General features: G+C 39.6%; 1 protein-coding gene across 3 annotated transcripts in view; it reads right to left on the reverse strand.

The window, feature by feature from the left end:
• Nucleotides 1–819: 819 nt before the first annotated feature.
• LOC102295621 (regulator of G-protein signaling 9) overlaps nucleotides 820–16352 on the reverse strand; it is a 16755-nt gene continuing 1222 nt past the window's right edge. The window contains exons 2-19 of one of the 3 annotated variants that reach the window (XM_005913534.3): nucleotides 15619–15715; nucleotides 14813–14863; nucleotides 14561–14667; nucleotides 13204–13255; nucleotides 13070–13128; nucleotides 12916–12992; nucleotides 12749–12830; nucleotides 9902–9964; nucleotides 9386–9415; nucleotides 9235–9296; nucleotides 8579–8692; nucleotides 8378–8493; nucleotides 8171–8258; nucleotides 7507–7645; nucleotides 6953–7035; nucleotides 6562–6685; nucleotides 3952–4355; nucleotides 820–3401 (exon numbers count right to left, since the gene is read on the reverse strand). In XM_005913534.3, the coding sequence (XP_005913596.1) occupies nucleotides 3239–3401; nucleotides 3952–4355; nucleotides 6562–6685; nucleotides 6953–7035; nucleotides 7507–7645; nucleotides 8171–8258; nucleotides 8378–8493; nucleotides 8579–8692; nucleotides 9235–9296; nucleotides 9386–9415; nucleotides 9902–9964; nucleotides 12749–12830; nucleotides 12916–12992; nucleotides 13070–13128; nucleotides 13204–13255; nucleotides 14561–14667; nucleotides 14813–14863; nucleotides 15619–15715 (1911 nt within the window). In that variant the 3' untranslated portion in view covers nucleotides 820–3238. Of the gene's footprint in view, nucleotides 3402–3951; nucleotides 4356–5791; nucleotides 6686–6952; nucleotides 7036–7506; nucleotides 7646–8170; nucleotides 8259–8377; nucleotides 8494–8578; nucleotides 8693–9234; nucleotides 9297–9385; nucleotides 9416–9578; nucleotides 9698–9901; nucleotides 9965–12748; nucleotides 12831–12915; nucleotides 12993–13069; nucleotides 13129–13203; nucleotides 13256–14560; nucleotides 14668–14812; nucleotides 14864–15618; nucleotides 15716–16352 lie in introns of those variants that run through there. The other 2 variants (XM_014335260.2, XM_014335262.2) reach the window with 2 other exon arrangements.

The following is a 16352-nucleotide window of genomic DNA, read 5'->3' on the forward strand; positions in this document are numbered from 1 at the left end:
TATATAAAAGCAATGTCATTTTGCAATTAAATTGCTGTCCTGCCACAACTATGTCACTACATGTGCAACAATTTTATCACAGTAAATCTCCATATTATCGCAAACTGCTTGCATGTAATTGCCAACTTGACACCTGTTAGAAGACTGATTCCATCTTATTGCCATTTTATCAGCATCTTGATGCACCAAAAATGACAAATGAGTGTGAGTGGTTGCAGACTTTGTCCCCATCTTTGAAAAGACCATATAAAGTAAAATAAGGGTTGGTATAATTGCAATAGAAGATTCTTGTTTATTTTTTGTAACAACATTTCTTCAGCTTACTTTAACTTGATGTTTTCCCATGATTGTCCAAGCCCCACCTACAAGTGCTCTGCAGCATACAGATTAAGAACCACTTGTTTTAAGAATGGTGCTTTTTTTCTTGTGCTTTTTTGTGCAGATTTAGAAGTTTTAAACATGAGTGAGGCATCTATTGAAGTTAGTTTTCTTACGCTCATCCTTTTCAGGGTCATGGGGGGCTGGGGGGCAACCAGAAAGACAATCATTCACACTCACATTCACACCTATGGGCAATTTAGAGTTACCGATTAACCCAACCCCAATAACTGCATGTTTTGGACTGTGGGAAAATGCCAGTGTGAACCCACACAGGTGGTGGATTCACATCCAGAACCTTCATGCTGGGAGGCGACGAAATTTTGTGCTATTTTATCATATTATCCCCCTGATTTCAATTTTTTTATTTGCATACTACAATAAAAAAATAAAATTCTGAAAGTTGCATTAAAAATAGTTTAAAAGGCCAGTCCACCCAGATTTCAGGTGAACCTTTTTGCAAAGACAATCTTTTATTGAGGCACTTGACACAAGCCATGGAATGTACATATCAAATACAACAAATTTAAGGTCTTTTTCACATTCTTGCATCTGTAAACATGATAAAGATAATACATTCAGACAGTAAGTCCATGTTGTCCCTCATACAGGAGAGACTTGTGAGTGAGGGGAAAAATATCAACACCTCACTCAGAGTAGTGTACAGTACACAACAGCTACACAAAGTGTACAAAACAGCAGTGGAGTCAAATACAAAAACTACTGACCGACTCCCTTTAAAGTAACCCTTCATGCATGAAGAGCGTACGTCTCACAGGAGTAGATCAGCAAAAATAGTAGCATGTAGACAAGCTGCTCATGTGCTCTCATTTGACCTGAAACGCATCTATTTGGTCATTTCACATGTGCGTAAGAGGTAAGTAAACTAGGGTTCAGGCATCTAAGTCTATTTCGCATCACAAGAACACATCTCGACTTTAATAGATATATAGGTACATTATCAGTTAGCAGGCATGTGTGGAAGCAGAGTCTACAGATGTCTGCTTTGGATTATCACACTCTAGGATGTAAACATGTACTTCTTGAGAACTACTGGTGGTACTTATGGTCCTTGGCAATCACAAAAATACTTCAGTTTATCTCTTTTTATTCGTGCTGTTTTGTTTTCCCGTCCACTTGGCTCTAAGGAAGTATGTGTAGATGCCTGCTTAGTAAAAACTTCCAACAACAAACCAAACATAGCAAAATATCTCCAGTGTGTGGAGGCGGATAAGGCTGCTGTTGGGCTACAGTTCATCAGCAGGTACAGAATGAGGCTTGGGTATGAAAGCTACGGCTCATGTTTTGAAAGCGCTCACCCTGTTCTCCATGTGGAGCAGCCTCTGCCAAAACTACACCTCTATCCTAAATACAGGGCTCAGCTGGTGCTCACATTAGTAAGGGTTGGTGAATATAAGGCTGTAGTTAAAGGAATACTCCAGCAAAATCTAGATTTTAAGTGTTAAGACATTTTCTGCCTGTTGGCTTGGACTCGTATTTTGTATCCACAGTGTTTTCTATGCAAATATATAACAAATACTAAGGATTTCCTTTTACTTTTTTATAGGTTTCGTTATTTTCCCGAATGTGTAATGGCTCAGTCATACTTGAGTATAAAATAGGATGACAACCTCCTTGCTGCTAAAAAAAATCTGTGATTGCACAATGATTTTTTTTCACATTTAGTAACCGATTGCACCTGGTTACCCACAGGCTGAGTGTGTAACACTTTCAGCCTGTGGGAGGCTACTGGGAATTGCAAGACAGCTGCACAGGTCACCTGATGGGAGACAACCTGTCTCCAAACAATCACGGTCCAACTCAGACTGATTGCAATCACTCTCAGACAGATTTCTAACACACTGCAGTCAATCCGAGTACGTCTGAGTCAATGAGCACAAGTTCTCTGTGGACTTGAACAAACTCATTGCCAGATCTATTCTGGTCATTTCCTCCTGAGACTCAACTCATTTATTTATGTCCTCTGTAGTGAACACGCAAATCACAAAACATATTAAACTGAAAGATTTCATTCTCAGGACAATATTTCTATACAAAAAGGAAGGTTGCCAAGCAACAGTGTTATTTTGCAGTTAAATAACCGCCCTGCTGCAAATACGGGACTTTTTGTTGAAGAATTTCGGTTTCAAATCTATGAGGTTCTGGGTGGAGTCAGAATGTATGTAGTAAATGTGAATTTCTGATTAATGTGAGTTTCTGTTTATGCAGATGGCAACAAATTTGCAACAGAGGGCAACAGTTACAATTTTTGCCAATTTATCAGAGTTAATTAGCATATCATCACAAACAGCTTTTTTGCTGTCATTAAACTTATTCAGTCACAGATAGCAGATAGACAACAGTCTGACCCATCATGTTGCTGTTTAATCATTGCCTTGATGTACCAAAGTTGGTTTGAAGGTGAAATCTGACTGTAAGATGTGGTCTCGGTCTTTGAAGCAACCATTTCAGTGACAACAAGGTTGCATGTTTTGCTTTTCTTGATGTGATGCTAGCATAAAGAAGGCTTTAAAACACTCTTCAGACCATTATTTGCTATATATGGACATAACTACGCCTGCATAAACTCTTTGTACTGAGCCATATTGTTGAAAACAAAATGTTTTGAAAGTTCTGAGCATGGACAGTGAAGTTAGGATTATGCTGCAACATGTGTGACAATGGGGCATTTCAAGCCAACAGGCAGGCAGGTTCATCAAGTTAATGTTTGGTCCACTCTAGACAGCCATTTTTAGAGTATTCCAGAAAGAGTACTGTCAGTCTGTCCTCTTGTTGATTGAATTTATGTTATACATTATGGTCTGGTCCCACCATTTTATACCTGTGTAATTCCAGTGTATTAGCCTGTCCCATTCTGTGGAGTGAGGCTCTCCCAAGGGCAGATGATCTCTTTGGTTCCCACTCTTTCCCGAGAGACAGCTCTGTTCTCCTCATCCTCATCCTCAGACTCAATGGGGTAGATGCGGCACTCCGGAGGAATATCCACTTTGATCTGAAAAAAGCTGAGAAATGTTTCAGAAAAAGACGAGGTCATCAGGGGCTGATCTGATATTATTTGTCACGTTAGCAACATAAACTTTTACTTTGTGTACCTTAGTAGCCAAACTAGATACAAAGTCTGCATACACAGCCATGACTAAAATACATACATTGTATGTAATATAACAATATTTACATGTGCTGTGTCAGTTAAATAAATAACTGAATATGAGATGACAGTTTTGACTTCCAGCTTTTATGCAAAGATGTTCCCATCATATTGGTTTTGTAGGAACTGTAGCTCCAATATTGCATATGTATGAATTTTTGCAATAAAAACAAAAATAAATAATTGTATTAAAAATTGAATTTCTTTTTCCTTTCTTGCAATTAACAAATAGTCCTAGTGTCCAAGTTACAGATAACAGCCTCTTCCTCGGGCCTGTTCTACAACTATTTCACTTCTTGTTTCAGCGCTTCCACCTAAATTTAAAGTAAAATAAGACTCCTGGAGCGAAAATGATGGAAAACATATGTCTTTCAAAGTAAAAGTCCTGCATGACTATCACGTACTTGCCAATCCGTCTGGGCGGAGCCTGACTAGGTTCATCTGGGCTGATTGGCTGTATGCGGCTGCTTGTCCCGGCAGCTGGATTACATTTAGGTGACAAGCTGGCAAACATAGAGGAGGGAGTGCAGCCACGCTTGAGTAGACGACGCAGGGATAGAGCCATGCGAGACTTGGACACGTTCCCTCCTGCAGATGCTCGGGCCTCAGGGTTCCCTTCACTTTCCCCCTCACTGGCTTCCGCTCGCCGCTCAGAGGCAGAGGTGCTGTCTAAGGCCACGCTGATGGGGGACGGACAGGCTGGGGTGTGGGCCAAAAAGGGAAGAGAGGGCGAGGCGTTGGCGGAGGGGGGGTCAGTCATGCCAGAATAGACAGCGAGGTGGGGCACAGGAGTGGTAAAGCGGCACAGCTGTGAGGTCAGAGGGCAAGAGACACAAGTCAGAGGGCATCCAGACAGATAAATACATGTCTGTGTTTGGAATTTTTTTAGCAGATGGTTCCCTGAATACATCACTGTTCTGTTTACAGACCTAACAAGAGACATAACACGCAAAAGGTTTCATAACATCAACTTCATTATAACAATATAGAGCCCTCTCACTTTCCGTAACCACAGGAAATTAATATTTAGCCTCCAAGACAATCTCACTGTCCGCTCAAAGTAAAGAAAGGTCTGACCAGCATTCAGCTTTGCTGATTCATGATATTAAAGCTCACATTAGAGCACCACACTTTCATCTCAGAGAGCACAGCACTTTAAAAAACATAACATCTGTAACTGAGTAGGGAAAATGGGCTTTGATAGCGTATCCTGATTTTCCAGCTGTTTTTTGTCCTCAGGCTGACATACCCCTGGGATAAATGCCTCAGTGCCTATGATGTCATAACAGTGAGTCCTGCTCCAGATGGAAAAACAATAACAACTTTTTTGTTTTAAGTGATGACGATAACAGTCATCACTTTTATCATCAACCCATGATATCAGTGTTGGTCTCAAAACCCCACAGTGCTGCGATGATTACCCGAGATCTTCATAATGTGTTATCCCATTTGCCTATGATGCGTTTCTTGACTGTCGACTTCAAAGTATTTTAAAATATGTTCTCCCCACTCTGCACAATTGTTTGCAGGTGCCTTGCCTGAGGCACATAAATCTGCTTTTGCAATACTGATAAAATTTTTCCAGAATATTCTTACGAGCTATCACAGGGTCGGCAGTAGCCCAGATTTTTGATTCTAGCTCTCACTGTTGCTTGTTGCCTGCAGCATTTTAATTTTACTTTAAATGGATATCCAACCTAAGCATCACAGGCATTGTGAATGGAGGCACGTTTCTGTTTTATTAGCTAAATCCAGAATTTGTTTTTCTTGCCAAATAAATTTGTAGTACACTCCTTTTAACTTGTTTTGCCCTTAGCTTCAGTTTCCTATTGTTTAACTCTGCTTTTTAGCAAAGGTTAATGTAAGCTATAAAAATATAACGGCAATGCTCATCAGTTTTGATAGGCGGAGAACCATACCTCACTCTATGGTGGAAAAATGCTGTTTTAAAAGGTTAATATGCATTTTAATATCATCTCAATGATCAAGCTGTAGAAACAAGCGTATGTTTACAACAAGTGCAAATGGTTAAGTAAATTTGCAAACTTATGTTGGTCTTAACTTTGCACTTTCGCATCACAAAAAAGCAGGTTTTGAAAGAAAGAAACAATGGAAGGAAGGAAGGAAGGAAGGAAGGAAGGAAGGAAGGAAGGAATTTGAATGCATTGCGCTACAATCGAATTAAATGGAAAAATGAAAACGGTGAATAAATGACGGCTTAAGTCCAAACACATAAGTATGAGGTGGTTTTATGAATGTTTTATTACCTTATGACTGATAACAAAGACAACTCAAAACATACTAAACAACAGTGAATGCACAGAGATGGACAGCACAGTAAATGTATCATGACAAACAAAAAAGCAGACAACACTTACAGCTTACATGGACGTAAATGTCAGCGATGACAATAGATGGCTATTTGTCTTCTTCTTGTAGTAATTTATTAACATGAGTTGCAAAAAAAGGTTGGTTCAGATTTTGAAACATGCATTTCCAAAGACGTCAAACATGTGACTCACACAGAAATATAAAGTATGTTTACATAGAGCCTGATCGATATACGATTTTTAAGACCGATGTGTGTTGATTTGAAAATCGAATATTTTGACACATATCCTAAAATCTACCTATGCAGCATCAATGCACAAACATGATTAAAGTTGTTATGAGGCACAACAACTTCAATTCTTTAAATTTTAAAAATTTTATTTATCAGTCATGACCAATATGGATACCAATAGATCAGCAAACAGCTAATTTCAGCAGATATATCAGCACGCTGATAAATTAGCTGGGCTCTTGTCTATGACTCTTCACTGAAAGGTCTAATAGCAACATATTAGAGATGTTTTCTAATTTATTATATAACATTATATCCTGTCTAAACATATAATGTATTACATGTATTATATGTAACTATTATTCCAATTAGACAAATAAAATTAGTCATTTTTAACTGAGGTGCGACGAGGAGGCGCCTCTTTGCCCTGTTGGCTGAGTTTGCTCATGACCTGTGTGATGTCAACAGGGGCACTGGCGGCCATCTTGGCCTTTTGCTCCTGCTCCTGTTGCCGGATGATGATGGGACTGAGACTGGGCCGTCTGTTTCTTGCATTTTGCTCCAACTGGGAGTCACTGGGATGATGTATGGGGAGGGGAAAAGAAACAGGAACAAGGTAAGAGTTGAAAGTTGAAAATTCAGGATTGTCTTTAAGAGTACGGAGGAGAGACGAGAAAATTTGAGGTTTATGTTATATATTTGTTAGGGTTGTTTAGACTGCAACATTCCTCTTTGCTGTGACTAAGACGTATTTTCTGTTAGTCAAACTAAAAGCTTCAAATAAATCTTCCAACAATGTCTGAGAAAAGCTCCACAAATTCAATGCAAAAAGTGCCTCTTACCTGAACTTGTGTTCCTCGGGACATACGGCCTTCTTCGTTGTTTCCTTAAACACTGGAGATTTTAGGTATCGGCCATATGAGTCCTGCAAAATGCAAAATGCTATCAGTTGGTCCAGTGAGTTGGTCTCTTACAGGTACAGATACAACCCCACCGTTCCCTTGTGATTTAACCATAGACATCCAGGTCTGAAAAGTGAAGCCAATGCAGAAGTGCCTTAAACTTCCTTTCTTTACAGTGGCCAGCAGGGGGCACCTCATCTGGTCACAAAGTTCATATTGTATAAAGGTCAATGAGAACATTATCCTGCTACTTAATCATTTATGACACCAGTTAACATTTTTTGTGAGTTTATGGTCTCAATAAAAGTCTAATCTGATACTTTGTGATGTTTAGTTTCAAATCATGCTCCCATTTAGAGCAAATTACACACGTTGCTATAGCATGGGCATGCATAGCGCCATCAGCTTCACAGTCAGCTCAAACCAAAATCCAAAAAGGTGTTTTAATTTATGCAGTCTCTGCACTGATCACACCTACTGACATGTTTACTGACCTTCTTCATGAGCATGTAGATGTGAGTCTGGGCTGCATCCAGGACGTATCTGTGTGGGTGTTTCAGACCTTTCACTGTGATTTCCATCGTCTTTCCATCGATGTTGATCCATCGTGGAGCACCGCGTGCCAGGAAAGTCCTGAGATCAATGAAAGTGGGAGGAATGAAGAGGAAATGCTTTGACACTTACATGGAAAAACCTCAAAAGCCAGATAAAAACTTCTTCTTCAGTAAAGATGTGAGAAAAAAATATCCACTGCATTGTTTTCATCATTTAATCATCAGTTAAAGTAACACTATACTTGCAGGTAAAGTTCACTACATGCAAACTTCAGAGATTTAAACTGTAATTAATCTAAGGCGTATTATTTCTGGATGATGGCAACCAAAATTTGTATTAATTCTCAGTTTTATTTTAAGTTTTAATCTTTAATCTTTATTAATTAAAAATAATTGAGTGAATTTAATGTTAAAAATAAAAAATAAAAACACTGAATGTCCAACATGTATTTGTGTCACTATTAAACTAATAAATATAACAATTAAAGAGTCATAAATCACTGTCAGTAAACATAGTTGGCGATTTTTAAATCAAATAATACTTTCTTCTCCACTGTCTTCAATATTTACCAGAAGACTAATATATTCTTCAAGAAGTTCTTACTTGTAGATCTGCTCTGCTTTCTCTTTCATTGTCGCAGCAGTGCCCCACTTCAGATCCTCACAACCTTCCCAGAATGCCAAGTTCTCACCTGAGTAGGTTTAGAGAAAATAACCAGATATAAACTCAGATTATTCCTAACCCCTTCTACTGAAGGAAAGCTTAACATCAGGACCAACAGTGACTTTAAATTGCACCAGACTATCATACCGCTGAACTCTTTCTTTAGGAACAGTCTGAAGTCATCTCGTCCTCGAGGGTCTGAAAGGAGCTCTCCAAAGCTGAACGTCCACCTCTCCACACGCATTTTAGTGGGTATTTCCACACTGTACCACACAGATAACAAAAACAAAATATTCTTAATTATTGTCCAAAATCAGTGACTTCTATAAGTATAATCATCTTACGCACTTGGGCATATTCAAAGCCCAGTATGTGACATCATCAGTGAGCCAGGGGTTGCTGGGAAGACACTTGGACAGAAAAGGGTCGTGGCCTTTATAAGTGGCGCAGTATTTCACCAACCTGCAGTGGAGGGAAAAACACGTCACCATCGACCACACTGAAGGAAACGTCTTTAACCATTAATGATGCAGCCACACAGAAACAGTAAAGCAAGTGCAGCCAAGCCCACAGGAGGCATAACTCACATTATCTAATCCCTCATCAGTCAGAGAACAGCAAATACACTTGACAATACATGTTTGTCTACTGTGAAGATTCTCATTTTCTTTTTATTTGCTGGAAAGACACATGGTAAATATATCACAGTAAAAGATTCAAGTGAACTTTCTCCTAGCTAGCCAAAGTATTTTTCTTTTTTTTACTGAGAAACTGAGACTGTTGTGGAGGGCTCCACCAATAAGCTTAAGCAGCCCTCCACAACGGTCCCACTTTCTCATCAGCTTTAACCTGTCTGACCTTTACAGATCACTCAGTGGGGTTATGCTGAAACTAATGTGCGTGTGTTACTTTAAGGCATACAGCTAATGGAGCAGCCAGGGTATAGGAGGGGTACTGGTTTGCTACAGATAGTAGCGAGCTTCTTATATGAGGGACTGTCTTACGCGCCAATGGACACTGATGATTTCACTCTGGGGCGCATGATGGACTGCTGGGTGAAAATCATCTACAGGGAGAGAAATGACAGCCAGAATAACACAGAGCTGCCACTATACGTGATCAATAAAACATCCGAGTGAGTAGAAAAAAACTTACGATCCTTTCGTAGTCATCGGGTGTTTTTGCCTGAGGAAAAATGTATTAAAAGTATGAGTACAGATAATAAGCCATATACTTTATGACTTCACAGTTAGGACACTGTATGTATTTCTGCACAGAAAAAAGCACTGTTTTATACATCACTTCTTTATCATTGTTGGACTCATGATGAACACTTGTGAACACTAACCTTCAACATCATTTCACAACCTGAGCTGAGATTCAGGTACTTTTTTTTTGTTAGCAAGTATTATAGCAAGTGCATTCATGAGGTGATGTGAGTGTGTGCAGATGTGTTCCCAACCAGCTTAAAAGTCTGGGATTTGAAAACATAGCCGTAGGAAATGCCTGCAGAGAAGAAGAAAGGAAAAGAGAAGGCCTTAATTTTAATAAAAGAAAACAGCATACATATCATTTACTGTACCTGCATTAATGCATTAAAGCTTCTTATGGGATATAAGCTGATTGAAAGGAATTATGTTCATGCGGGTCAGGCAGAGACTCACCTGTTACCTCGTGTGCATTTGGATCTATTAGTCTTTCCAGTCCATAGTCCATGGCACTCACTGTCCCTGGCTACATACACATCAACAAAAGAGAATTACACAGTGTTTACCAAAGGACTAATTAATTAAAGCAGATGGCTGTTTTATAATGCTAATCATCAGCGGATAATGTGTCGTACTTCTCATGGCCATCTCAAACAAGAAGAGGCCAATCACCAAATTCACTCTTGGTCATTACGAATACATCTTCAAGTACTTTATTTGTTTCCCACGGGGGGCTTTAAAATGCATTAACTTTAAATCACATTTAGCAGTCATTACGATCAATCTGAACCTGTAAGATGAAGTTTTAAGGACAGCATATGTTATTTACATCAAGGTGTCATTATATTTATTTCTCAACATGAAACATCTGTTTCTGCTTTTATTGAATACTGATTTTTTTTTAGAAAAGGTCAAAAGTTTCTTCCTTTTTAAATTGTGCATCTTAAATTAAGAGTGTGCATATCTGATTTAGTATTTAGAAGGAATGAAATGCTTGAAGGCTGGAAGACGGAAGAAATATCTATCCTTTTTGTCTGAAAAGCTTTAAAATACACAAACCAACAAATGCAAAGCAGTTAATACTCTGATTTTGTAAGTATCAATCGGCCACAGCATTTAAACTTCCTGCCTAATACTGTGTCAGCAGACACAGGAGCCCCTTTTGTGTCTGACAGCAGGACGTTTGATCGAACTGGGATTTAGGAACTTCGGATGGGTTAGTTGTAGTTGTACCTCAAAATTCCCGGCAGAACTTGACCTATCAGCTTTTAACGTTGGTAGCTGATTAATATATAATAAAAGCCGCTGGTTGCTTTATTTTACAGCATGCATATGGAAATCTCAACTGAAGGATTGACAACAGAGCACCCTTGCAGCGATAACTCATGTGCCATGAGACACAAATTAGTGCCAGTGCCAGTGACCCTCATTAGGTCAAAGTCTTCTGTGTATACACTATATTGCCAAAGGATTCACTCACCCATCCAAATTATTTAATTTCAGGTGTTCCAATCACTTCTGTGGCCACAGACATAAAATCAAGCACCTGGCGTGTAGACTGCTTCTGCAAACACTCACAGATCTTAGGAACTCAGTGAATTCCAGCGTGGTACTGTGATAGGATGCCACCTGTACAACAAGTCAAGGCATGAGCAGGCAGAGTGGGGTCAGCAGATACTGAGGTGCATAGTGCACAGAGGTCATGAACTTTCTGCAGAGTTGAGCACTACAGACCTCCAAACTTCACGTGTGCCTTCAGATGTGCTCAAGAACAGCATGTAGAGAGATTCATGGAATGGATTTCCAATGCTGAGAAGCTGCATTCAAGCCTTACGTTACCAAGTACAATAGAAAAGCGTCATATGCAGTGGTGTGAAGCATGCCCAACCTAGACGTGCTCTCTGGAATGATGAATCATGCTTCTCTGTCTGGCAATACAATGGATAAGTAGTTCCAGTGAAAGGAACTGTTAATGCTTCAGCATACCAAGACAATTCTGGACAATTTCATGCTCTCAAGTTTGGCAATAGTCCCTTCCTGTTCCAACATGACTGTGCACCAGGGCACAAAGCAAGATCCATAAAGACATTAAAGAGCAATTCTGGTGTGGAAGAACTTGACTGGCCTGCAGAGTCCTAATCCAAAAGAACACCTTTGGAGCAGAGACCAGGAGCTAGGCCTTCTGATCCAACATCAGTGTCTGACCTCACAAATGGGATTCTGGAAGAATGGCCAAAGGTTCCCATAGACACACTCATAAACTTTATAGAAAACCTTCCAAGAAGAGTTGAAACAGTTATAGCTTCAGAGGATGGGCCGACATCATAATAAACCCTGTGGCTTAAGATTGGGATGTCACTCAAGTTCATACGCATGTGAATGCAGACAAGCAAATACTTTTGGCAATATAGTGTACCTCACTTCTGAAAGGACACAACACAAGTCACAGAGCACAGGCTACAACGTGCTACATTACTGAAAAGGTCACCAGTAGTCAACACAATATTCTTCCTAAAGGCTGAAGTCATAAACAATGAAAAGCACAACTGTTTAACATTATGCACTTAACTGTGTTTTTATTATGGCCCTACTTTATATGATGTGACCATACAGTTTATGGTGACATATATTATGCAACCAAAACTTTAGAAAGACATATTTCTGCAATATGAGAGATGTTTGTGCAGGAAAATCCCAGTAGATCAGCAGTTTCTGAAGTGAGAATATCCTCAAACATCTTTGCACCTAATCAAATGACTGCAAACCAATTAACTCATGGGGAACACATGGGTCTTTGGTTGGGAGCTGTCACTGTCTTTGGTAACTGTTCTAGCTGTAATCCAGCATCACAGCACAAGAAGCTCGATGTGCACAAGGTGCAAACCACTGTACCACTTTCTCCCATGCAGTGTGAAATATTAATCAGTTGTGCCCTTTTCCTCTGACTGGACATGCAGTGGTAATGAGACATCATGGGTAGAGATAATGAGATACCCTGGGAAGTATTGCAGTGTGGTGCAATTTACTTTCTTACTTCTCTGTTTACCTGCAATGTACCAATATCTGCTGTTTACTGTTCAGGCTTGATAACTATATCTGTGCATGTATGCTTATATTATCTCATGTTGTGGGGACATAAATGTGTTTATATAATCACATAGTGAGGCCCAGCTCCTTTTGGTGGCAAAAAGCCATTCTCATTCACGCAAATCATAAAGGACTTGGTTGAGTGACGGCTAGTCTAAGTCTTCAAATATAAATTCACAAACGTCTTCTGTAGTGATGGAAACATGCATGTGTGTGTTCTCACCGGAGGTCTATGAACCACCCAGTAGGCTCTCTCCTGACAGTCAAACACCACACGGTCCGGTTTCTTTCTCTCCTTCGCAGCTCTAAAACCCAACCCAAACACAGAGAGTCATAACACATTGTTACCCTTAACGCTTCCCGACATCACTGAGCTTCCTGCACACCCACCTATACTGCTCTTTAGCTTGCATCACTATAAAATCCCATTTATGATTCATCCACTTGTGAAGATGGTTGTACTGCTCCTGAGGACATAAAACAACACCTCAGTAAATGCCAATAGAGAAAATTAATTGCCGTGGGATTCGTGTCCAATTCTCACCTGCTCGTGCAGCTCCAAGATTCCTTTCTTACGTATGTTTCTCTTTGCCAGGTAGATTGCTTCAGTAACAAAAACATAGATCGATGTTAACGGTAAGTGATTCTTAGTAACAGGATGCATTCAGATACACTCACCATAATCTGTATCCTCAACAGGCCACTGCTGTGTGGGCCAGAAATATGGTGTCTGCAAACAATGAAGGGCAGAGGTGATGATTAGCAGTAAGCGTTTTTGTGAGTGGGATTCATTTCTTGCAGATTTAAGGGTGTTTTTTGTTGGTTGTTTTCAATTTGCAGTCATTCAGGAAACTAAAGCCAGACTAATTTGGGGTTTCACATCATAAAATAAATACGACGGAAATTGGTTTTACCTCGCTTTAGTGGTTTTTGTGTCTTGTAATGGTAAACTCTTTTATTATCTAATCATTGCATGTTACAGCAGAGATGTTAAACCCATTACAGAAAATCTGGCACATGCCGCTTTCTGGAACCAATTTACCAACGGGAAATTACCATGGTCAATAATATTGATAAAATGAATCAGTTAATATATTAAAAATAATGACTGAATGCAGAATTAAATATGTATATCACACTGAAAAAAAATCTCTCAAAAGACTAAAAATATCCCCAAATTTTTCTGACAGTAAATTCTCATTTTTACCAAAATGTACGGGCATTTCTATGTATTGTAAAAATGCAATGCATAGTGAAAAACATCCATAAAAAGTAATATGGAAAATTCCTTTATTTTAAAAATGGTGAATGTTTTTACAAAGATGTTTTTTTTTTTATTATTTCAGTGTAGGGCCTTTCTGTCATTTTTTTGAAGAACAAAAAAAGTATTTAAAAAACCCAATACTCTGCACTGAAAAAATGCAGCACTATTTCAAACTGAAGGAATTTTCCATTTAATTTTTACACATTTTTGAAAATAAAGGTTTCTCACATTTTTACATTTCTGGATGGACAAACTTCCAGGAAGTGCATGATTTTACTTCACAAAGCTCGATCATCTTACATGATTTACCTACATAATTATTCTTAGAAGTTGCTATGTGCTCAGGCTAAGAGACACAGCAACTTTCTAACCTTTACATTAAATGAATTTGATGTACTGATGTGTTTTTATCACAATCTTTTAGGCTTTGCACCTAATAAATTAGCAACTGTTCTGTCGTTTTCTGTTTTCTTATAAATAAACAACAGTCACACTTAAATGACCTTTGCAAGCATTTCAGTTTACATTGCATTTTTGCACGAGTTGTGGAGTCACTAGATAGCAGGAACAGGAGTGCACACTATGCCACATTTGTGTTTCTGCATGACTATGTGCATCCCTTTTTTTACATTTTAACAACATGCAAAAACACTGTTCAGTGTGCAGCAATGAAAACTAAATCTTCCCATAGCCAGAAATACTGTTTTGGAAGATCGTCTGGCTTTGCTGCAGATGAGATTTTGGCTAAGCTTTAAAATGTGGTGTGTTTACCTGGAACCGATACAGGGATGCATCTGGTTTGACCACTAAACGCTTGTGGTCTTGTATAGGGTAGATGTATCCTAACGCCACCAGCATGGAGCCAAAACTCCTCGCCTCTGAATAAAAAAGACAGATTTGCTATAAATGAGGTTCTATCACCAATTTTCACTGTCAGCTAACATGATAACATCCTAAAACTGTCTTCTTTTTATCAAAACACACACTTTGAACTGGGATGGCATCAGCTGCCTGATCTCTCACCTTGTGCATCGATTTGGAATCTGTCTGCTAACCACACAACTATGTCTTCACCTGAGGAAAAAGGACTCAAGGTCAGAAGTAACAAAGAATCTATGGAAATAAACAACACTAGTCAAAAGGGCAGCGTGAACAGCAAACAACTTTAAATATACTGTATGTTGTTTATGTCCATCAGTGCATGCCTGTAAATGCCAGAAAGCTAATGTCAAAGAGAGACATGGAAGGAGAAAAGGGAGGAGGAGAAGGATGACAAGTGAAGAAGAGAGAAAATGACAGAAAGGCAAAGGAAAGAAACAAGAGGAAGAAAGAAACTAAGAAAGGAAAGCTTGTGAGATGAAAGAAAGGGGGGAAGGGGGAAGAAAAGGAAACAGGAAAAGCAAAGGAATCAGAGATGGAGAGAAAACAAAACAGCAAAGAAAGTGAGAGAGGGAAGTGGAGAGAGCAGCAGAGAAGAAGACTTTGGTATGTTTTCATTCATTCAGCTGCGGGCATTCAAAGCTTGCAGGTGACGTAGAAGTCTGGGTTCCCTCTCTTCTCCTCCTCCACCACCTACTGCCTGCATTCCTCTTGCTTCGGGCGCTACATGTTTGTTTCCTCTCGCCTGCTCAATCATCATCCTCCTCCTTCACCTCCTACTTCTTCCCTCTCTCTGTCTCTGAGACCATGGGGTTGTCATGGAGATGAAATCTGTAGCTCCAACACCGTGGTATCCTCTGGCGAGGTTGTGCAGGTACAGTCACTCAACGAGCCGCTGGATAAAAATCAAGCCACTGTAGTGTATGTGAGAGTGTTTGTGTCCACTTTACCAGTAATAGCATGTGGTATTGTGGTGATAACCAGTCTCTGAGGCTGTAGCTTCACTCCCGTTGTGGGGTCCTGCATCTCGAGGACCACCTTCTCTGCCTGCACAAAAAAAGGTTGTGAGGAGGTGTCACATCAGAGCTCACAGTGTAGGTTTTTGGGGCAGCAGATTTGATTGTAAATCCTAAATTTTGATCAGTGAAATTCACATGACGGTGATGATGATCATTAGTGTAACCTCGAGCATGCACAGCATTACCATTAACCTCTTTTCTACTTAATGAAAGGCAGAGAAAGCTGCATTAAACTGTGTCTCACTGATTAAAAAAGGGCAAATTTCCCCCCTGGGATGTTAAGACTTGATGTGTAAGCTTGTAATTAATACTTCCTATCAGACAAATGCCGAATGATTCGGTTTCTGTTTCTCTCCAAACAACTGTTCAGCTTTTTAGTCAAATGACTGGATTACAGTTTTAATGCTGCATTAGAAAGTGGTGAGAAGCGAGATGATGGGATTGTTTCAAGCCCTGATCTCATGGCTTTTGTTTGGCTTGTGTGGGAGGTTTGTGATGACTCACTGCCCTCTAAACAGTTTTTCAGCCATCATACCATCTGATCCCAGAGCTCCCCCACAACTTAGATGTGTACGGCAGAGGAAGAAATCCTGTAGTACATTAATTCACTTTGTGTGTGTGTGTGTGTGTGTGTGTGTGTGTGTGTGTGTGTGTGTGTGTGTGTG

Source organism: Haplochromis burtoni, unplaced genomic scaffold, assembly GCF_018398535.1.
Source record: "Haplochromis burtoni strain Fernald_Lab_line unplaced genomic scaffold, NCSU_Asbu1 Contig_6, whole genome shotgun sequence".
Lineage (NCBI taxonomy): Eukaryota > Metazoa > Chordata > Actinopteri > Cichliformes > Cichlidae > Haplochromis > Haplochromis burtoni.